Below are 24,410 nucleotides of genomic sequence, written 5' to 3' on the forward strand. Positions count from 1 at the left end.
GTGACGCGGGAGTTTTTTCCCCGCCACATTTTTTTTGGCTCCTCCCCGCCCCCGCCTTGGAGCCAATCAGGTTTCGTTCCCTCCTACCCACGTGACACGAGATTTTTTTTTTATCCCGCTAAATTATTTTGGCGTCTCGCCCTCCTCGCTACGCCTTGGAGCCAATCAGGTTTGAGTCCTCTCTACCCACGTGACGTGATATTTTTTTCCCGCCAAATTTTTTGTGACTCCTTTTCCTCGGCCAGGCGCCGTTTTTAAAGTCGTGAGGTGCGGTTTTGATATTTTTTTTATTTCGGAGCAGAAATTAACGACGATGACGACCCCCCAGGGGTGCGAGATCGCCTCTCGTGAGGGAAAACGTGAGGTAAAAAGTGGCCTCAAATGTCCAGCCCGTGATTCGCAGATAGTTTACAAATGCACTGTTGAGTTTATGGGCAGTGATGAGTCTATGGGACAGTGCTGAGTCTATGGGGCAGTGCTGAGTCTATGGGGACAGTGTTGAGTTTATGGGGCAGTGCTGAGTCTATGGCACAGTGATGAGTCTATGGGACAGTGCTGAGTCTATGGGACAGTGCTGAGTCTATGGGACAGTGTTGAGTCTATGGGACAGTGCTGAGTCTATGGGACAGTGTTGAGTCTATGGGACAGTGCTGAGTCTATGGGACAGTGCTGAATCTATGGGACAGTGGTGGGTCTATGGGGCAGTGCTGAGTCTATGGGACAGTGCTGAGTCTATGGGACAGTGCTGAGTCTATGGGGCAGTGCTGAGTCTATGGGACAGTGCTGAGTCTATGGGACAGTGCTGAGTCTATGGGACAGTGCTGAGTCTATGGGGCAGTGCTGAGTCTATGGGACAGTGTTGAGTCTATGGGGCAGTGTTGAGTCTATGGGACAGTGCTGAGTCTATGGGGCAGTGCTGAGGCTATGGTCATTGACAAAATACAAACGATTTAATTTGTGAATAGTTTACCTCGTGAGGGGCATAAGATGTGCCAGTATTCGTCGAGATGACTGTTTTCTTTACACCCCGCGAGTCATTTATTGCTTAAAGGAGACATCGTGGAGGGAAACAATGGGAGTGATATACAACTACATCTGTGTGCTTTGTGGTTGTTCTTACACGAATGTAGACTGTAGTAATGGTTATTAACCAGAGTGTACTGACAGTCTATAATGTAGACTGTAGTAATGGTTATTAAGTATGGTGAGTGTACTGACAGTCTATAATGTAGACTGTAGTAATGGTTATTAAGTATGGTGAGTGTACTGACAGTCTATAATGTAGACTGTAGTAATGGTTATTAAGTATGGTGAGTGTACTGACAGTCTATAATGTAGACTGTAGTAATGGTTATTAACCAGAGTGTACTGACAGTCTATAATGTAGACTGTAGTAATGGTTATTAAGTATGGTGAGTGTACTGACAGTCTATAATGTAGTCTGTAGCCTGGTTATTAAGTATGGTGAGTGTACTGACAGTCTATAATGTAGACTGTAGTAATGGTTATTAAGTATTGTGAGTGTACTGACAGTCTATAATGTAGACTGTAGCCTGGTTATTAAGTATGGTGAGTGTACTGACAGTCTATAATGTAGACTGTAGTAATGGTTATTAAGCTGAGTGAGTGTACTGACAGTTTATAATGTAGACTGTAGTAATGGTTATTAAGTATGGTGAGTGTACTGAGAGTCTATAATGTAGACTGTAGCCTGGTTATTAAGTATGGTGAGTGTACTGACAGTCTATAATGTAAACTGTAGCCTGGTTATTAAGTATGGTGAGTGTACTGAGAGTCTATAATGTAGACTGTAGTAATGGTTATTAATTCTGGGTGAGTGTACTGACAGTCTATAATGTAGACTGTAGTAATGGTTATTAAGTATGGTGAGTGTACTGATAGTCTATAATGTAGACTGTAGTAATGGTTATTAAGTATGGTGAGTGTACTGACAGTCTATAATGTAGACTGTAGTAATGGTTATTAAGTATGGTGAGTGTACTGACAGTCTATAATGTAGACTGTAGTAATGGTTATTAAGTATGGTGAGTGTACTGAGAGTCTATAATGTAGACTGTAGCCTGGTTATTAAGTATGGTGAGTGTACTGACAGTCTATAATGTAAACTGTAGCCTGGTTATTAAGTATGGTGAGTGTACTGAGAGTCTATAATGTAGACTGTAGTAATGGTTATTAATTCTGGGTGAGTGTACTGATAGTCTATAATGTAGACTGTAGTAATGGTTATTAAGTATGTTGAGTGTACTAATAGTCTTTAATGTAGACTGTAGTAATGGTTATTAAGTATGGTGAGTGTACTGACAGTCTATAATGTAGACTGTAGCCTGGTTATTAAGCTGGGTGAGTGTACTGAAAGTCTATAATGTAGACTGTAGTAATGGTTATTAAGTATGGTGAGTGTACTGACAGTCTATAATGTAGACTGTAGCCTGGTTATTAAGTATGGTGAGTGTACTGACAGTCTATAATGTAGACTGTAGTAATGGTTATTAAGTATGGTGAGTGTACTGACAGTCTATAATGTAGACTGTAGCCTGGTTATTAAGTATGGTGAGTGTACTGACAGTCTATAATGTAGACTGTAGCCTGGTTATTAAGTACGGTGAGTGTACTGACAGTCTATAATGTAGACTGTAGTAATGGTTATTTATTATGGTGAGTGTACTGACAGTCTATAATGTAGACTGTAGTAATGGTTATTAAGTATGGTGAGTTTACTGACAGTCTATAATGTAGACTGTAGTAATGGTTATTAACCTGAGTGAGTGTACTGACAGTCTATAATGTAGACTGTAGCCGGGTTCTTAACCTTGGTGAGTGTACTGACAGTCTATAATGTAGACTAGTAATGGTTATTAACCTGAGTGAGTGTACTGACAGTCTATAATGTAGACTGTAGTAATGGTTATTAAGCTGAGTGAGTGTACTGACAGTCTATAATGTAGACTGTAGCCTGGTTATTAAGCTGAGTGTACTGACAGTCTATAATGTAGACTGTAGTAATGGTTATTTATTATGGTGAGTGTACTGACAGTCTATAATGTAGACTGTAGTAATGGTTATTAAGTATGGTGAGTGTACTGACAGTCTATAATGTAGACTGTAGCCTGGTTCTTAACCTTGGTGAGTGTACTGACAGTCTATAATGTAGACTAGTAATGGTTATTAACCTGAGTGAGTGTACTGACAGTCTATAATGTAGACTGTAGTAATGGTTATTAAGCTGAGTGAGTGTACTGACAGTCTATAATGTAGACTGTAGCCTGGTTATTAAGTATGGTGAGTGTACTGACAGTCTATAATGTAGACTGTAGTAATGGTTATTAAGTATGGTGAGTGTACTGACAGTCTATAATGTAGACTGTAGCCTGGTTATTAAGTATGGTGAGTGTACTGACAGTCTATAATGTAGACTGTAGCCTGGTTATTAAGTACGGTGAGTGTACTGACAGTCTATAATGTAGACTGTAGTAATGGTTATTTATTATGGTGAGTGTACTGACAGTCTATAATGTAGACTGTAGTAATGGTTATTAAGTATGGTGAGTTTACTGACAGTCTATAATGTAGACTGTAGTAATGGTTATTAACCTGAGTGAGTGTACTGACAGTCTATAATGTAGACTGTAGCCGGGTTCTTAACCTTGGTGAGTGTACTGACAGTCTATAATGTAGACTAGTAATGGTTATTAACCTGAGTGAGTGTACTGACAGTCTATAATGTAGACTGTAGTAATGGTTATTAAGCTGAGTGAGTGTACTGACAGTCTATAATGTAGACTGTAGCCTGGTTATTAAGCTGAGTGTACTGACAGTCTATAATGTAGACTGTAGTAATGGTTATTTATTATGGTGAGTGTACTGACAGTCTATAATGTAGACTGTAGTAATGGTTATTAAGTATGGTGAGTGTACTGACAGTCTAGAATGTAGACTGTAGTAATGGTTATTAAGTATGGTGAGTGTACTGACAGTCTATAATGTAGACTGTAGCCTGGTTCTTAACCTTGGTGAGTGTACTGACAGTCTATAATGTAGACTAGTAATGGTTATTAACCTGAGTGAGTGTACTGACAGTCTATAATGTAGACTGTAGTAATGGTTATTAAGCTGAGTGAGTGTACTGACAGTCTATAATGTAGACTGTAGCCTGGTTATTCAGCTGGGTGAGTGTACTGACAGTCTATAATGTAGACTGTAGTAATGGTTATTAAGTATGGTGAGTTTACTGACAGTCTATAATGTAGACTGTAGTAATGGTTATTAACCTGAGTGAGTGTACTGACAGTCTATAATGTAGACTGTAGCCGGGTTCTTAACCTTGGTGAGTGTACTGACAGTCTATAATGTAGACTAGTAATGGTTATTAACCTGAGTGAGTGTACTGACAGTCTATAATGTAGACTGTAGTAATGGTTATTAAGCTGAGTGAGTGTACTGACAGTCTATAATGTAGACTGTAGCCTGGTTATTAAGCTGAGTGTACTGACAGTCTATAATGTAGACTGTAGTAATGGTTATTTATTATGGTGAGTGTACTGACAGTCTATAATGTAGACTGTAGTAATGGTTATTAAGTATGGTGAGTGTACTGACAGTCTAGAATGTAGACTGTAGTAATGGTTATTAAGTATGGTGAGTGTACTGACAGTCTATAATGTAGACTGTAGCCTGGTTCTTAACCTTGGTGAGTGTACTGACAGTCTATAATGTAGACTAGTAATGGTTATTAACCTGAGTGAGTGTACTGACAGTCTATAATGTAGACTGTAGTAATGGTTATTAAGCTGAGTGAGTGTACTGACAGTCTATAATGTAGACTGTAGCCTGGTTATTAAGTATGGTGAGTGTACTGACAGTCTATAATGTAGACTGTAGTAATGGTTATTAAGTATGGTGAGTGTACTGACAGTCTATAATGTAGACTGTAGCCTGGTTATTAAGTATGGTGAGTGTACTGACAGTCTATAATGTAGACTGTAGCCTGGTTATTAAGTACGGTGAGTGTACTGACAGTCTATAATGTAGACTGTAGTAATGGTTATTTATTATGGTGAGTGTACTGACAGTCTATAATGTAGACTGTAGTAATGGTTATTAAGTATGGTGAGTTTACTGACAGTCTATAATGTAGACTGTAGTAATGGTTATTAACCTGAGTGAGTGTACTGACAGTCTATAATGTAGACTGTAGCCGGGTTCTTAACCTTGGTGAGTGTACTGACAGTCTATAATGTAGACTAGTAATGGTTATTAACCTGAGTGAGTGTACTGACAGTCTATAATGTAGACTGTAGTAATGGTTATTAAGCTGAGTGAGTGTACTGACAGTCTATAATGTAGACTGTAGCCTGGTTATTAAGCTGAGTGTACTGACAGTCTATAATGTAGACTGTAGTAATGGTTATTAAGCTGAGTGAGTGTACTGACAGTCTATAATGTAGACTGTAGCCTGGTTATTAAGCTGAGTGTACTGACAGTCTATAATGTAGACTGTAGTAATGGTTATTTATTATGGTGAGTGTACTGACAGTCTATAATGTAGACTGTAGTAATGGTTATTAAGTATGGTGAGTGTACTGACAGTCTAGAATGTAGACTGTAGTAATGGTTATTAAGTATGGTGAGTGTACTGACAGTCTATAATGTAGACTGTAGCCTGGTTCTTAACCTTGGTGAGTGTACTGACAGTCTATAATGTAGACTAGTAATGGTTATTAACCTGAGTGAGTGTACTGACAGTCTATAATGTAGACTGTAGTAATGGTTATTAAGCTGAGTGAGTGTACTGACAGTCTATAATGTAGGCTGTAGTAATGGTTATTAAGTATGGTGAGTGTACTGACAGTCTATAATGTAGACTGAAGCCTGGTTATTAAGTATGGTGAGTGTACTGACAGTCTATAATGTAGACTGTAGTAATGGTTATTAAGCTGAGTGAGTGTACTGACAGTCTATAATGTAGACTGTAGTAATGGTTATTAAGTATGGTGAGTGTACTGATAGTCTTTAATGTAGACTGTAGTAATGGTTATTAAGTATGGTGAGTGTACTGACAGTCTATAATGTAGACTGTAGCCTGGTTATTAAGCTGGGTGAGTGTACTGAAAGTCTATAATGTAGACTGTAGTAATGGTTATTAAGCTGAGTGAGTGTACTGACAGTCTATAATGTAGACTGTAGTAATGGTTATTAAGTATGGTGAGTGTACTGACAGTCTATAATGTAGACTGTTGTAATGGTTATTAAGTATGGTGAGTGTGCTGACAGTCTATAATGTAGACTGTAGCCTGGTTATTAAGTATGGTGAGTGTACTGATAGTCTATAATGTAGACTGTAGTAATGGTTATTAAGTATGGTGAGTGTACTGACAGTCTATAATGTAGACTGTAGTAATGGTTATTAAGTATGGTGAGTGTACTGACAGTCTATAATGTAGACTGTAGTAATGGTTATTAAGTATGGTGAGTGTACTGAGAGTCTATAATGTAGACTGTAGCCTGGTTATTAAGTATGGTGAGTGTACTGACAGTCTATAATGTAAACTGTAGCCTGGTTATTAAGTATGGTGAGTGTACTGAGAGTCTATAATGTAGACTGTAGTAATGGTTATTAATTCTGGGTGAGTGTACTGATAGTCTATAATGTAGACTGTAGTAATGGTTATTAAGTATGTTGAGTGTACTAATAGTCTTTAATGTAGACTGTAGTAATGGTTATTAAGTATGGTGAGTGTACTGACAGTCTATAATGTAGACTAGTAATGGTTATTAACCTGAGTGAGTGTACTGACAGTCTATAATGTAGACTGTAGTAATGGTTATTAAGCTGAGTGAGTGTACTGACAGTCTATAATGTAGACTGTAGCCTGGTTATTAAGCTGAGTGTACTGACAGTCTATAATGTAGACTGTAGTAATGGTTATTTATTATGGTGAGTGTACTGACAGTCTATAATGTAGACTGTAGTAATGGTTATTAAGTATGGTGAGTGTACTGACAGTCTAGAATGTAGACTGTAGTAATGGTTATTAAGTATGGTGAGTGTACTGACAGTCTATAATGTAGACTGTAGCCTGGTTCTTAACCTTGGTGAGTGTACTGACAGTCTATAATGTAGACTAGTAATGGTTATTAACCTGAGTGAGTGTACTGACAGTCTATAATGTAGACTGTAGTAATGGTTATTAAGCTGAGTGAGTGTACTGACAGTCTATAATGTAGACTGTAGCCTGGTTATTAAGTATGGTGAGTGTACTGACAGTCTATAATGTAGACTGTAGTAATGGTTATTAAGTATGGTGAGTGTACTGACAGTCTATAATGTAGACTGTAGCCTGGTTATTAAGCTGGGTGAGTGTACTGAAAGTCTATAATGTAGACTGTAGTAATGGTTATTAAGTATGGTGAGTGTACTGACAGTCTATAATGTAGACTGTAGTAATGGTTATTAAGTATGGTGAGTGTACTGACAGTCTATAATGCAGACTGTAGCCTGGTTATTAAGTACGGTGAGTGTACTGACAGTCTATAATGTAGACTGTAGTAATGGTTATTTATTATGGTGAGTGTACTGACAGTCTATAATGTAGACTGTAGTAATGGTTATTAAGTATGGTGAGTTTACTGACAGTCTATAATGTAGACTGTAGTAATGGTTATTAAGTATGGTGAGTTTACTGACAGTCTATAATGTAGACTGTAGTAATGGTTATTAACCTGAGTGAGTGTACTGACAGTCTATAATGTAGACTGTAGCCGGGTTCTTAACCTTGGTGAGTGTACTGACAGTCTATAATGTAGACTAGTAATGGTTATTAACCTGAGTGAGTGTACTGACAGTCTATAATGTAGACTGTAGTAATGGTTATTAAGCTGAGTGAGTGTACTGACAGTCTATAATGTAGACTGTAGCCTGGTTATTAAGCTGAGTGTACTGACAGTCTATAATGTAGACTGTAGTAATGGTTATTTATTATGGTGAGTGTACTGACAGTCTATAATGTAGACTGTAGTAATGGTTATTAAGTATGGTGAGTGTACTGACAGTCTAGAATGTAGACTGTAGTAATGGTTATTAAGTATGGTGAGTGTACTGACAGTCTATAATGTAGACTGTAGCCTGGTTCTTAACCTTGGTGAGTGTACTGACAGTCTATAATGTAGACTAGTAATGGTTATTAACCTGAGTGAGTGTACTGACAGTCTATAATGTAGACTGTAGTAATGGTTATTAAGCTGAGTGAGTGTACTGACAGTCTATAATGTAGACTGTAGCCTGGTTATTAAGTATGGTGAGTGTACTGACAGTCTATAATGTAGACTGTAGTAATGGTTATTAAGTATGGTGAGTGTACTGACAGTCTATAATGTAGACTGTAGCCTGGTTATTAAGTACGGTGAGTGTACTGACAGTCTATAATGTAGACTGTAGTAATGGTTATTTATTATGGTGAGTGTACTGACAGTCTATAATGTAGACTGTAGTAATGGTTATTAAGTATGGTGAGTTTACTGACAGTCTATAATGTAGACTGTAGTAATGGTTATTAACCTGAGTGAGTGTACTGACAGTCTATAATGTAGACTGTAGCCGGGTTCTTAACCTTGGTGAGTGTACTGACAGTCTATAATGTAGACTAGTAATGGTTATTAACCTGAGTGAGTGTACTGACAGTCTATAATGTAGACTGTAGTAATGGTTATTAAGCTGAGTGAGTGTACTGCCAGTCTATAATGTAGACTGTAGCCTGGTTATTAAGCTGAGTGTACTGACAGTCTATAATGTAGACTGTAGTAATGGTTATTTATTATGGTGAGTGTACTGACAGTCTATAATGTAGACTGTAGTAATGGTTATTAAGTATGGTGAGTGTACTGACAGTCTAGAATGTAGACTGTAGTAATGGTTATTAAGTATGGTGAGTGTACTGACAGTCTATAATGTAGACTGTAGCCTGGTTCTTAACCTTGGTGAGTGTACTGACAGTCTATAATGTAGACTAGTAATGGTTATTAACCTGAGTGAGTGTACTGACAGTCTATAATGTAGACTGTAGTAATGGTTATTAAGCTGAGTGAGTGTACTGACAGTCTATAATGTAGACTGTAGCCTGGTTATTCAGCTGGGTGAGTGTACTGACAGTCTATAATGTAGACTGTAGTATTGGTTATTAAGTATGGTGAGTTTACTGACAGTCTATAATGTAGACTGTAGTAATGGTTATTAACCTGAGTGAGTGTACTGACAGTCTATAATGTAGACTGTAGCCGGGTTCTTAACCTTGGTGAGTGTACTGACAGTCTATAATGTAGACTAGTAATGGTTATTAACCTGAGTGAGTGTACTGACAGTCTATAATGTAGACTGTAGTAATGGTTATTAAGCTGAGTGAGTGTACTGACAGTCTAGAATGTAGACTGTAGCCTGGTTATTAAGCTGAGTGTACTGACAGTCTATAATGTAGACTGTAGTAATGGTTATTTATTATGGTGAGTGTACTGACAGTCTATAATGTAGACTGTAGTAATGGTTATTAAGTATGGTGAGTGTACTGACAGTCTAGAATGTAGACTGTAGTAATGGTTATTAAGTATGGTGAGTGTACTGACAGTCTATAATGTAGACTGTAGCCTGGTTCTTAACCTTGGTGAGTGTACTGACAGTCTATAATGTAGACTAGTAATGGTTATTAACCTGAGTGAGTGTACTGACAGTCTATAATGTAGACTGTAGTAATGGTTATTAAGCTGAGTGAGTGTACTGACAGTCTATAATGTAGACTGTAGCCTGGTTATTAAGTATGGTGAGTGTACTGACAGTCTATAATGTAGACTGTAGTAATGGTTATTAAGTATGGTGAGTGTACTGACAGTCTATAATGTAGACTGTAGCCTGGTTATTAAGTATGGTGAGTGTACTGACAGTCTATAATGTAGACTGTAGCCTGGTTATTAAGTACGGTGAGTGTACTGACAGTCTATAATGTAGACTGTAGTAATGGTTATTAAGTATGGTGAGTTTACTGACAGTCTATAATGTAGACTGTAGTAATGGTTATTAACCTGAGTGAGTGTACTGACAGTCTATAATGTAGACTGTAGCCGGGTTCTTAACCTTGGTGAGTGTACTGACAGTCTATAATGTAGACTAGTAATGGTTATTAACCTGAGTGAGTGTACTGACAGTCTATAATGTAGACTGTAGTAATGGTTATTAAGCTGAGTGAGTGTACTGACAGTCTATAATGTAGACTGTAGCCTGGTTATTAAGCTGAGTGTACTGACAGTCTATAATGTAGACTGTAGTAATGGTTATTTATTATGGTGAGTGTACTGACAGTCTATAATGTAGACTGTAGTAATGGTTATTAAGTATGGTGAGTGTACTGACAGTCTAGAATGTAGACTGTAGTAATGGTTATTAAGTATGGTGAGTGTACTGACAGTCTATAATGTAGACTGTAGCCTGGTTCTTAACCTTGGTGAGTGTACTGACAGTCTATAATGTAGACTAGTAATGGTTATTAACCTGAGTGAGTGTACTGACAGTCTATAATGTAGACTGTAGTAATGGTTATTAAGCTGAGTGAGTGTACTGACAGTCTATAATGTAGACTGTAGCCTGGTTATTCAGCTGGGTGAGTGTACTGACAGTCTATAATGTAGACTGTAGCCTGGTTATTAAGTATGGTGAGTGTACTGACAGTCTAGAATGTAGACTGTAGTAATGGTTATTAAGCTGAGTGAGTGTACTGACAGTCTATAATGTAGGCTGTAGTAATGGTTATTAAGTATGGTGAGTGTACTGACAGTCTATAATGTAGACTGAAGCCTGGTTATTAAGTATGGTGAGTGTACTGACAGTCTATAATGTAGACTGTAGTAATGGTTATTAAGCTGAGTGAGTGTACTGACAGTCTATAATGTAGACTGTAGTAATGGTTATTAAGTATGGTGAGTGTACTGATAGTCTTTAATGTAGACTGTAGTAATGGTTATTAAGTATGGTGAGTGTACTGACAGTCTATAATGTAGACTGTAGCCTGGTTATTAAGCTGGGTGAGTGTACTGAAAGTCTATAATGTAGACTGTAGTAATGGTTATTAAGTATGGTGAGTGTACTGACAGTCTATAATGTAGACTGTAGTAATGGTTATTAAGTATGGTGAGTGTACTGACAGTCTATAATGTAGACTGTAGTAATGGTTATTAAGTATGGTGAGTGTACTGACAGTCTATAATGTAGACTGTTGTAATGGTTATTAAGTATGGTGAGTGTGCTGACAGTCTATAATGTAGACTGTAGCCTGGTTATTAAGTATGGTGAGTGTACTGATAGTCTATAATGTAGACTGTAGTAATGGTTATTAAGTATGGTGAGTGTACTGACAGTCTATAATGTAGACTGTAGTAATGGTTATTAAGTATGGTGAGTGTACTGACAGTCTATAATGTAGACTGTAGTAATGGTTATTAAGTATGGTGAGTGTACTGAGAGTCTATAATGTAGACTGTAGCCTGGTTATTAAGTATGGTGAGTGTACTGACAGTCTATAATGTAAACTGTAGCCTGGTTATTAAGTATGGTGAGTGTACTGAGAGTCTATAATGTAGACTGTAGTAATGGTTATTAATTCTGGGTGAGTGTACTGATAGTCTATAATGTAGACTGTAGTAATGGTTATTAAGTATGTTGAGTGTACTAATAGTCTTTAATGTAGACTGTAGTAATGGTTATTAAGTATGGTGAGTGTACTGACAGTCTATAATGTAGACTGTAGCCTGGTTATTAAGCTGGGTGAGTGTACTGAAAGTCTATAATGTAGACTGTAGTAATGGTTATTAAGTATGGTGAGTGTACTGACAGTCTATAATGTAGACTGTAGCCTGGTTATTAAGTATGGTGAGTGTACTGACAGTCTATAATGTAGACTGTAGTAATGGTTAAGTATGGTGAGTGTACTGACAGTCTATAATGTAGACTGTAGTAATGGTTATTAACCTGAGTGAGTTTACTGACAGTCTATAATGTAGACTGTAGTAATGGTTATTAAGTATGGTGAGTGTACTGACAGTCTATAATGTAGACTGTAGTAATGGTTATTAAGTATGGTGAGTGTACTGACAGTCTATAATGTAAACTGTAGTAATGGTTATTAAGTATGGTGAGTGTACTGACAGTCTATAATGTAGACTGTAGTAATGGTTATTAAGTATGGTGAGTGTACTGACAGTCTATAATGTAGACTGTAGCCTGGTTATTAAGCTGAGTGTACTGACAGTCTATAATGTAGACTGTAGTAATGGTTATTTATTATGGTGAGTGTACTGACAGTCTATAATGTAGACTGTAGTAATGGTTATTAAGTATGGTGAGTTTACTGACAGTCTATAATGTAGACTGTAGTAATGGTTATTAACCTGAGTGAGTGTACTGACAGTCTATAATGTAGACTGTAGCCGGGTTCTTAACCTTGGTGAGTGTACTGACAGTCTATAATGTAGACTAGTAATGGTTATTAACCTGAGTGAGTGTATTGACAGTCTATAATGTAGACTGTAGTAATGGTTATTAAGCTGAGTGAGTGTACTGACAGTCTATAATGTAGACTGTAGCCTGGTTATTCAGCTGGGTGAGTGTACTGACAGTCTATAATGTAGACTGTAGCCTGGTTATTAAGTATGGTGAGTGTACTGACAGTCTATAATGTAGACTGTAGTAATGGTTATTAAGCTGAGTGAGTGTACTGACAGTCTATAATGTAGACTGTAGTAATGGTTATTAAGTATGGTGAGTGTACTGATAGTCTATAATGTAGACTGTAGTAATGGTTATTAAGTATGTTGAGTGTACTAATAGTCTTTAATGTAGACTGTAGTAATGGTTATTAAGTATGGTGAGTGTACTGACAGTCTATAATGTAGACTGTAGCCTGGTTATTAAGCTGGGTGAGTGTACTGAAAGTCTATAATGTAGACTGTAGTAATGGTTATTAAGTATGGTGAGTGTACTGACAGTCTATAATGTAGACTGTAGCCTGGTTATTAAGTATGGTGAGTGTACTGACAGTCTATAATGTAGACTGTAGTAATGGTTAAGTATGGTGAGTGTACTGACAGTCTATAATGTAGACTGTAGTAATGGTTATTAACCTGAGTGAGTTTACTGACAGTCTATAATGTAGACTGTAGTAATGGTTATTAAGTATGGTGAGTGTACTGACAGTCTATAATGTAGACTGTAGTAATGGTTATTAAGTATGGTGAGTGTACTGACAGTCTATAATGTAAACTGTAGTAATGGTTATTAAGTATGGTGAGTGTACTGACAGTCTATAATGTAGACTGTAGTAATGGTTATTAAGTATGGTGAGTGTACTGACAGTCTATAATGTAGACTGTAGCCTGGTTATTAAGCTGAGTGTACTGACAGTCTATAATGTAGACTGTAGTAATGGTTATTTATTATGGTGAGTGTACTGACAGTCTATAATGTAGACTGTAGTAATGGTTATTAAGTATGGTGAGTTTACTGACAGTCTATAATGTAGACTGTAGTAATGGTTATTAACCTGAGTGAGTGTACTGACAGTCTATAATGTAGACTGTAGCCGGGTTCTTAACCTTGGTGAGTGTACTGACAGTCTATAATGTAGACTAGTAATGGTTATTAACCTGAGTGAGTGTATTGACAGTCTATAATGTAGACTGTAGTAATGGTTATTAAGCTGAGTGAGTGTACTGACAGTCTATAATGTAGACTGTAGCCTGGTTATTCAGCTGGGTGAGTGTACTGACAGTCTATAATGTAGACTGTAGCCTGGTTATTAAGTATGGTGAGTGTACTGACAGTCTATAATGTAGACTGTAGTAATGGTTATTAAGCTGAGTGAGTGTACTGACAGTCTATAATGTAGACTGTAGTAATGGTTATTAAGTATGGTGAGTGTACTGACAGTCTAGAATGTAGACTGTAGTAATGGTTATTAAGTATGGTGAGTGTACTGACAGTCTATAATGTAGACTGTAGCCTGGTTCTTTACCTTGGTGAGTGTACTGACAGTCTATAATGTAGACTAGTAATGGTTATTAACCTGAGTGAGTGTACTGACAGTCTATAATGTAGACTGTAGCCTGGTTATTCAGCTGGGTGAGTGTACTGACAGTCTATAATGTAGACTGTAGCCTGGTTATTAAGTATGGTGAGTGTACTGACAGTCTATAATGTAGACTGTAGTAATGGTTATTAAGTATGGTGAGTGTACTGACAGTCTATAATGTAGACTGTAGTAATGGTTATTAAGTATGGTGAGTGTACTGACAGTCTAGAATGTAGACTGTAGTAATGGTTATTAAGCTGAGTGAGTGTACTGACAGTCTATAATGTAGGCTGTAGTAATGGTTATTAAGTATGGTGAGTGTACTGACAGTCTATAATGTAGACTGAAGCCTGGTTATTAAGTATGGTGAGTGTACTGACAGTCTATAATGTAGACTGTAGTAATGGTTATTAAGCTGAGTGAGTGTACTGACAGTCTATAATGTAGACTGTAGTAATGGTTATTAAGTATGGTGAGTGTACTGATAGTCTTTAATGTAGACTGTAGTAATGGTTATTAAGTATGGTGAGTGTACTGACAGTCTATAATGTAGACTGTAGTAATGGTTATTAAGTATGGTGAGTGTACTGACAGTCTATAATGTAGACTGTTGTAATGGTTATTAAGTATGGTGAGTGTACTGACAGTCTATAATGTAGACTGTAGTAATGGTTATTAAGTATGGTGAGTGTACTGACAGTCTATAATGTAAACTGTAGTAATGGTTATTAAGTATGGTGAGTGTACTGACAGTCTATAATGTAGACTGTAGTAATGGTTATTAAGTATGGTGAGTGTACTGACAGTCTATAATGTAGGCTGTAGTAATGGTTATTAAGCTGAGTGTACTGACAGTCTATAATGTAGACTGTAGTAATGGTTATTTATTATGGTGAGTGTACTGACAGTCTATAATGTAGACTAGTAATGGTTATTAAGTATGGTGAGTTTACTGACAATCTATAATGTAGACTGTAGCCTGGTTATTCAGCTGGGTGAGTGTACTGACAGTCTAGAATGTAGACTGTAGCCTGGTTATTCAGCTGGGTGAGTGTACTGACAGTCTATAATGTAGACTGTAGCCTGGTTATTCAGCTGGGTGAGTGTACTGACAGTCTATAATGTAGACTGTAGTAATGGTTATTAAGTATGGTGAGTGTACTGACAGTCTATAATGTAGACTGTAGTAATGGTTATTAAGCTGAGTGAGTGTACTGACAGTCTATAATGTAGGCTGTAGTAATGGTTATTAAGTATGGTGAGTGTACTGACAGTCTATAATGTCGACTGAAGCCTGGTTATTAAGTATGGTGATTGTACTGACAGTCTATAACAGGGGTCGGGAACCTTTTTGACTAAGAGAGCCATGAAAGCAAAACATTTGGAAATTTATTTCAGTGAGAGCCATATAATATATTTTAAAAGTGAATTCAACTAAATGTCAGTATAATAAGCCTCTGAATTTATTCTTTTAAATAATGTTGTTATAACACTCACCATTAATGCGACTTCTGGTGCTGCATGGATTGCTGATGTCTTTGTAGTCGGGTTGGTACTTGGTGAGGTTAAGCTTCATGCAAGCGTTGAGGCTTTCATCCGTTAAACGTGATCGTAGGTTGGACTTGATGTTTTTAAGATGTGAGAATGACTGCTCACATGCATACGTAGATCCAAACATGGTCAATACAGCAATACTCACACGCTGCAGTGTGTGGTATGTGACAGGAAGCGCGTTCCAAGTTTTGAGAATCAGCTGGTCTTCGGGTTGGAGTTTTTTCATTTCTGTCCACATGTGCTTGCTCGCCAACTCCGCTTTCTGTCATGTGATTCTTTCCAAATCTTCATTCAGTGACTTGAACTTATTCACCCACATGTCTGAGGCCTTCAGGTCAGCCACTTCTGCTTCAAAATCTCTGACGGAGACCCCAGGGATGTAATTCAGGTCGGCTGTGTTCAGTGAACACTCGTTTGGATGGGTGATGAACTTAAAAAGACGAGTGTGCTCACGAAATTCTCCAAAGCGTGCTTTGAAGGACTGTAGGAGACTGGATGTGCAGCCAGCTAGCTGGTGGAGATCAAGGTTTTGAATGGGCTCACTTGCTGTGCATGCATCTTTAAATTGGCTCAGTTTTTCAAAATGTAGTAAACGACCTGTTTCAAGATCCGTGATGAAAAGCTCCAGCTTGTTTTCAAAAGCAAATACAGCTTGTTGAAGGGATAACACTGTATTTCCAATGCCTTGCATTTTCACGTTGAGCTGGTTCAGATGTTCAGTCAGATCTACGAGATAGTAAAACTTGAGGAGCCACTCGGTGTCGGCTAGCTCAGGATGCCCGACGCCTTTCATTTCAAGGAAAGTCCGGATTTCGTTCAGGCAAGCCGCAAAACGGCTAAGCACCTTCCCTCTTGACAACCAACGCACATTGCTGTGCAAAAGCAGACCAGGATAGTTATTTACAACTTCATCCAGCAGTGTTTTAAACTGGCGATCATTTAAGGCTCGGGCAACAATAAAGTTGATCACACGAATGACCAGCGACATCACTTCGCCAAACTGCCTGTCACACATCTGAGCACAAAGTGCCTCCTGGTGTATAATGCAATGGAAACTTAGGATGGGTCTATTTTCATGTTCACGGAGAAGCGCCACAAATCCTTTGTTTTTCCCCACCATACACGGAGCACCATCAGTACACACTGAGAGAAGTTTATCCATAGGTAGACTTTTTTCTTGAGCAAACTCCATGAAAGACTTGAATAAATCCTCACCTCTTGTGGACCCTTTTAATGGCAGAACAGCAAGACTTTCTTCGCGCAGTGTGTCACCAACAGCATATCTTGCAATCACGCTGAACTGCGACAAATGGCTCACGTCTGTTGACTCATCCAAAGCCAGAGAAAAGAACGGCGCTGCATTTATGTCCTTCACTTGCGTTTCCTCCACTTTGTTTGCCATCACGATGGTACGATCATGAACAGTTCTTGCCGACAGAGGCATGTCTTGTATCCGTTTGATTATCTTGTCTTTGTTCGGAAGATCATCAAAAAGTTCATTGGCTACATCCAGCATGAACGTTTTAGCATACTCGCCATCTGTGAATGGTTTTCCGTTCCTCACTATTGCTAAAGAACCAGCAAAGCTAGCCGAATTATAGTCACCTTGCCGGGTCCATACGCGGAGTTGCTGCTGGCTAGCTTGCACCCTGCTCATAAGCTCTTGGCACGCTTTCTTTCTGCTGTCTCCCGCAGGGTATTTTGATGCAAAGGTAGCGTGGCGCGTGTCGAAGTGCCGCTTTACATTCGACCGTTTCAACGATGTAATTTTGTCATTGCAAATTAGACACACCGCAGAACCCGCTCTCTCCACAAAGGCGAATTCTTCGGTCCATTCGTCCTGAAATGTACGATACTCGTCGTCTTTTTTTCTTTTCGCCATCTTCTTCGTCGAAGGGTTAGCTTTGAGCTAATGACCGAGCAGACGCAGTCTCAGACTGATTAAAAAGGGGGCGTTTACCTGTTTTACCCAGCAACGGCAAACGTAGGCCAGTATCATCCAATTAAAATAATGGACAATTGCTCCTGCAGCCCTGAACAGGACATGCGCAGTGAAAAATCGATGGATGGATTAAAACAAGTGAGAATATTTAGTTTTATCTGCGAGCCATATGCAATCATCAAAAGAGCCACATCTGGCTCGCGAGCCATAGGTTCCCGACCCCTGGTCTATAATGTAGGCTGTAGTAATGGTTATTAAGTATGGTGAGTGTACTGACAGTCTATAATGTAGACTGTAGCCTAGTTATTAAGTATGGTGAGTTTACTGACAGTCTATAATGTAGACTGTAGCCTGGTTATTAAGCTGAGTGTACTGACAGTCTATAATGTAGACTGTAGTAATGGTTATTTATTATGGTGAGTGTACTGACAGTCTATAATGTAGACTAGTAATGGTTATTAAGTATGGTGAGTTTACTGACAGTCTATAATGTAGACTGTAGTAATGGTTATTAACCTGAGTGAGTGTACTGACAGTCTATAATGTAGACTGTAGCCTGGTTCTTAACCTTGGTGAGTGTACTGACAGTCTATAATGTAGACTAGTAATGGTTATTAACCTGAGTGAGTGTACTGACAGTCTATAATGTAGACTGTAGCCTGGTTATTCAGCTGGGTGAGTGTACTGACAGTCTATAATGTAGACTGTAGCCTGGTTATTAAGAATGGTGCGTGTACTGACAGTCTATAATGTAGACTGTAGTAATAGTTATTAAGTATGGTGAGTGTACTGACAGTCTATAATGTAGACTGTAGTAATGATTATTAAGTATGGTGAGTGTACTGACAGTCTAGAATGTAGACTGTAGCCTGGTTATTCAGCTGGGTGAGTGTACTGACAGTCTATAATGTAGACTGTAGTAATGGTTATTAAGTATGGTGAGTGTACTGACAGTCTATAATGTAGACTGTAGCCTGGTTATTAAGTATGGTGAGTGTATTGACAGTCTATAATGTAGACTGTAGTAATGGTTATTAAGCTGAATGAGTGTACTGACAGTCTATAATGTAGACTGTAGTAATGGTTATTAAGTATGGTGAGTGTACTGGCAGTCTATAATGTAGACTGTAGCCTGGTTATTAAGTATGGTGAGTGTACTGACAGTCTATAATGTAGACTGTAGCCTGGTTATTAAGTATGGTGAGTGTACTGACAGTCTATAATGTAGACTGTAGTAATGGTTATTAAGTATGGTGAGTGTACTGACAGTCTATAATGTAGACTGTAGCCTGGTTATTAAGTATGGTGAGTGTACTGACAGTCTATAATGTAGACTGTAGTAATGGTTATTAAGCTGAATGAGTGTACTGACAGTCTATAATGTAGACTGTAGTAATGGTTATTAAGTATGGTGAGTGTACTGGCAGTCTATAATGTAGACTGTAGTAATGGTTATTAAGTATGGTGAGTGTACTGACAGTCTAGAATGTAGACTGTAGCCTGGTTATTAAGTATGGTGAGTGTACTGACAGTCTATAATGTAGACTGTAGCCTGGTTATTAAGTATGGTGAGTGTACTGACAGTCTATAATGTAGACTGTAGCCTGGTTATTAAGTATGGTGAGTGTACTAACAGTCTATAATGTAGACTGTAGCCTGGTTATTAAGTATGGTGAGTGTACTGACAGCCTATATTGTAGACTGTAGTAATGGTTATTAAGCTGAATGAGTGTACTGACAGTCTATAATGTAGACTGTTGTAATGGTTATTAAGTATGGTGAGTGTACTGGCAGTCTATAATGTAGACTGTAGTAATGGTTATTAAGTATGGTGAGTGTACTGACAGTCTATAATGTAGACTGTAGTAATGGTTATTAAGCTGAGTCAGTGTACTGGCAGTCTATAATGTAGACTGTAGCGGTACGTAGCTAACCGTGCTAATTGTGTTTTGGTTGCATTTTGCACAATTATAATCGTACAATATGGCACCAATCTTTAGCACGAATGTTCAGTTTTATCCTGAACATTCAGCTCTGACACTTTCAGTGAATACCTGAAATGATTTCCATTGAGAATGTCAATCTCTTGACGCTTAAGGGGAAAATACCCCGGTGGGTTATGACCACGCGATGCCTCGCATTCACCAAGACAATGCAGTGAATGTGCTAGGGGAAAGTAAGCACATTAAGAGCAAATATCCTAAAAAAATTTTTTTTATAAAACTTGACCATAACGTACTCTTTGGCTTTTTCGGTGAAGTCACATAACGGCCAGCATGGTTTTTTTTCCCTCCAAATGTTTTTGTAATCTGTGCACATGACCTGATGAAACGAATAACCTTTTTTATTTAAATAACCCACGTGACAGATCCAACTCATCTCTCTTCTTAAACTATAAACTAGTTTTCTATTTTATTGTACAAGGTAAGGACCACTGAGCTATGTAGCGTTTTTTCACAAGCGACCTGCCCATCACAAATGAAAGCTCAACACAAAGTGACTTAATCGTGTGGAAATGTATTGCAGTTAAATATTTTAAATGCGTGATGTTAATTCTAAATCTGGAGGGGGGGAAACCGGAGGAACCAGAAACAAATCCACGTGACCACGAGGCGAGAGACACTCACACTCCAAATATACTACCAGCAGCTCCACTGTCAACAACAACAACCGCAGTTCGCCACCAAGTGGCGGTGACGTCACCACGACGCTTGTGCCAGGCCATGTGCACCTTGAGGCCACGTGAAATGTCGAACGCCCGCTGGCAGGAGGTCACGGGGCAGACCCAGGTGCCACGGGTCGACTGACTGAGACGACTGGCTGATGCACCACCTGTGCCCCCTACTGTGCCAACTTGCTGTCCTCAACGGATGGCACCTCAGCCAGCCAATCACAGTGGGTGACTTCCTCCAATATTTGAGGCACCGCAACCTCAGCAGGGTCATCCCCACTTTGTCCCACGTTTTCCTGGCTGAGGGATTTCCCCTTTCCCAGGACCTCAGGAATGCTCAGAAAATCTGCAAACCTGTTCCTGGGGGTCGGATATTGGATCACCGTTCTTTCCCCTAATGACGGTAATAGGTGTGGCGCTGCAGGTTACTTTTTTGATGGAGTTAAATAGAGATTTGTGATCGCGGGCCACTGAGGCAGACTCCATCTCCTCAGCAACCCGCGACCACCACCCATCCTTGCAGCGCCTCACGGCTCCCCGAACCTCCGAGCGAAGGCTGCGGTAAGCCTCCTCATTCTCCGACGTGGGACGCTGTAGCCGATGAGAGTGGGCCTGTCGATTTTTCTCAGCCAGCTTGAACACCTCCTCTTGTCAGCCAGGGTCTCTGGGGAGGTCTGGACCGTGTACCCAAATGCAGCCATTGCAACTACATGAGCTACAGTCCTAAACCTCGCCCATTTCCCCTCGACATCAAGAGGAGTGGGAGACGATGCCAATCCCAGCCGCAAGCGATGATGAAATTCTCGTTTGTAACTTTCATCAGCTAGCTGAGACCATGCCACTAAGGGTTTGAATGGGGTCCTGGGTGTACACCCACCACCGGAGTGGAAGAATTGCAGGTGCATCTTACAGATGACAAGTCGATGGTCAGTGGGCAGATCAGCTCCACGGTCGGTCCTGGTGTCAAGGACATGGGCTCGCATTCGCTGTTCCGTCACTATGTAGTCCAGCAGATGTTCTTGCTTGGACCCGGCATGCATCCATGATGTGGTGTGGATGCTCCGATGCCGGAACAGTGTGTTGGTAATTACAAGCCCATGGGTTGCACAAAAATTTAGCAGCCTCCTGCCGTTGTTATTGAGCTGATCTGCCCGATGCCTTCCAATTACTCCAGACCAGGTGCCAGCATCATGACTAACTTGGGCATTGAAGTCACCCAACAAGATGACTATCCCGAGGGGCCACTTTAGCCAGCACCTGTGACAGGAGGTCATAGAAGGCATTTGACTCATTGGCCTTGCTTGCATCCCTCCACGGATGTTCGTCTTTGGTGGGGGCATAAGTTACCATGACCACCACTCCTCGCCTGTGGTTGATGGGAAGGCGAGCCCAAAGTAGCCTGGAGCTTACAGCTTCCCACACCTCATCACCACGCTCCCACAGCCCTTCATTCTTTTATTCAGAAAAAGAGCCACACCCTGTTGTTTGGCAGTCTCCTGCCCCGTATAGAGGACTGTCCACCCCTCATGGTGGCAGGAGCCAGAGCCGGTCCACAGGACCTCCTTATTACCACAGAGATCCAGGCGGTACCGGTCCAGCTCTTGACAGAGGAGTGGCAGCCTCTCCTCCGCAGTGAGCATTCGAACATTCCACGTGGCCACACGTAGTGTTTTTTTTGTTGTTTTTGGAGGAGCCCCGAGAGGAAGGATTCAGTCTCCTGGCTCCGCCAAATGGGGTTTGGTCAGGAGACGTCATAGACGCCTGTCCCCCCGGGGCCTCCGGCACAAGCTTATTTATAAAATGTTGTGGTCGTGGTTTAGTGGTAATTAATTGGAGGTGGAGGGGTTTCCAGCCCTTCACACCTGTCCAGAGCCCCCACTTAGCCACTGTGGTGGTTACAAACGCCATGAGGGGAAAGGCCAATCCGAATTGGCCCTCCCCCCCGGCACTGCCCACGGCAGCATTGCCCGTCCGGCACCACAAGGAGGTAGGGGGTTGTTTTGCCGGACACCACCACCATTACCACCACTACTACCACCAACACTACCACCACCATTACACCACCACTACTACCACCACCACTAGCACCACCACCACTTCCACCACTTCCACCATTACCACCACTACTACCATACACTACCATCACTACCACCACCACCATTACCACCACTACTACCAGCAACACTACCACCACCATTACACCACCACTACTACCACCACCACTAGCACCATCACCACCACCACTTCTACCGCCACTTCCACCATTACCACCACCACCACCACTACTACCATACACTACCATCACTACCACCAATACCACCACCACCACTACTACCGTACACTACAATCACTACCATCACCACCACCATTACCAACATCACTACAATCACTGACCACCACCGCTACCACCAATACCACCACCACTACCAGGACGTTTGCGTGCTGAATGCTGGAATCTGATCCCGCGTCTCCTCCCTCTCCTCCGGCCCTCCCCCCTCACCAGTGGCCTCCCAGACGGCCTCCCCCGGCCCGGGCCCCGGCCCCGGCCATGGCCACGGCCGCCCCCTCCGTGAGGGCTCGCTCCTCCTGGCCCATCCGGGTGCCCAAGCGCTCCGCGGACGACGCCGGAGGAGGAGGAGCCGAGTCCCACGCGGCGCCCTCCAAGGTCGCTCGCCCGCTCCACGACGACGACGCTGGGGGGCCGGGGCCCGCGCCGGGGCCTCCCCTCCACGACCGTCATCTTCGTCGCCCCGTGACGTTCCGGGCTCTCGAGGGGGGGCGCCGCTGCCGGGAGACTCCGGTGGCGGCGGCGCCCCCCCAGGAGAGCTCCCGCGGTGGCGGCGGCGGCGCCCGGCCGACGCCGGGAATCGGCCCGAGGGTCGCCCCGAAGCGCGGAGACGGCGGCGGAGAGTCGGGGCCGGCGCTCGGTGCCGACGAGTCGGCGGGCAAGGAGGAGGCGGAGGCGGAGAGACGCAGGGAGGCCGCGGTTGGACCGCGTGCGGCGTGGAAGAGACACTTCGACTTTTGGTGGCAGGGCGTGGGCAGGAGGGCGAGCAGCAGGATGGGCGGAGGAGGCGGAGCGAGAGGAGGAGGAGGGGAAGAGGAGGCCGAGGCGGTGATGAAGGCGGAGGAGGAAGAGGAGGAGGTTTTGGCCGGGCGGTCGCTGCTAAGCAAGCGGCGGGAGGTGGCGGCGGCGGCGGATTGCCCGGCGGGACCGAATCCCGATCCCTGCCCGGGCTCCTCTACCTGCCGCGCTCCTCCGCCTCCTCCGCCTCCTCCGCCTCCTCCGTCGCCGCCGGCTCCTCTTCTGCCGCCGCCGCCGCCACCGGCGCCGGCGGTCGCGGGCAAGCGGCGCTCGGCCCCGCGTGGGGCGACGTTCCACTTCTCCTCGCTGATGCCGCGGCCGCTGGCTGAGCCGCCGCCGCCCACCGAGAGGCGCCGGGGTCGCGCCCTGGAGAAGCAGCGGCAGCGACGGAAACAAACTCAGCAACAATACCGGCAGCAGAGAGCGTCGTCGTCGTCATCCAGCTGTTGGTCGTTCTCGGACGCATCGTCGTTGTCGTCGTCTTCATCATCGTCGTCGTCATCGCCGGAGGAGGTGGTGGAGGGGGACGAGGCGAAGGAGCGGAGGGACGAGGAGGAGGAGGTGGTGGTAGATGACGAGGTGAAGGAGCGGAGGGACGACGAGGAGGAGGTGGTGGTGGAGGGTAACGAGGTGAAGGAGCGGAGGGACGAGGAGGAGGAGGAGGTGGTGGTGGAGGGTGACGAGGCGAAGGAGCGGAGGGACGAGGAGGAGGAGGAGGGGGAGGTGGTGGTGGAGGGTGACGAGGTGAAGAAGCGGACGGACGATGAGGAGGAGGAGGGGGAGGTGGTGGTGGAGGGTGACGAGGTGAAGGAGCGGAGGGACGACAAGGAGGAGGAGGTGGTGGAGTCTACAGGGGGCGTCCGCAGGCTGCTGCTGAAGTTTCGCGCCAGCCGCCTGCAGCCGAGCGTCGACAGAGCACGAGACGAGGAGGAGGCGGCGGACAACGAGGAGGAGGAAGAAGAAGAAGAGGAGGAGGAGGAGGGGACTACGGAGATCACGCAGTGCAGCCGATGATGGCGACTGCAAGTCGGGCGA

At 42.1% G+C, this 24,410-nt stretch overlaps 1 protein-coding gene across 1 annotated transcript in view; it reads left to right on the forward strand.

The window, feature by feature from the left end:
• Positions 1-230: 230 nt before the first annotated feature.
• Positions 231-24,410, forward strand: part of LOC142913467 (uncharacterized) — a 59,071-nt gene continuing 34,891 nt past the window's right edge. Inside the window, exons 1-2 of the mRNA XM_076061000.1 lie at positions 231-364; positions 22,794-24,212. Of these exons, the coding sequence (XP_075917115.1) occupies positions 314-364; positions 22,794-24,212 (1,470 nt within the window). The 5' untranslated portion in view covers positions 231-313. The remainder of the gene's footprint in view (positions 365-22,793; positions 24,213-24,410) is intronic.

The sequence above is a fragment of the Petromyzon marinus genome, unplaced genomic scaffold (genome assembly GCF_048934315.1).
Source record: "Petromyzon marinus isolate PM22_M1 ecotype Great Lakes invasive population unplaced genomic scaffold, UKy_Petmar_22M1.pri1.0 PM_G_Scaffold_26, whole genome shotgun sequence".
NCBI lineage: Eukaryota > Metazoa > Chordata > Hyperoartia > Petromyzontiformes > Petromyzontidae > Petromyzon > Petromyzon marinus.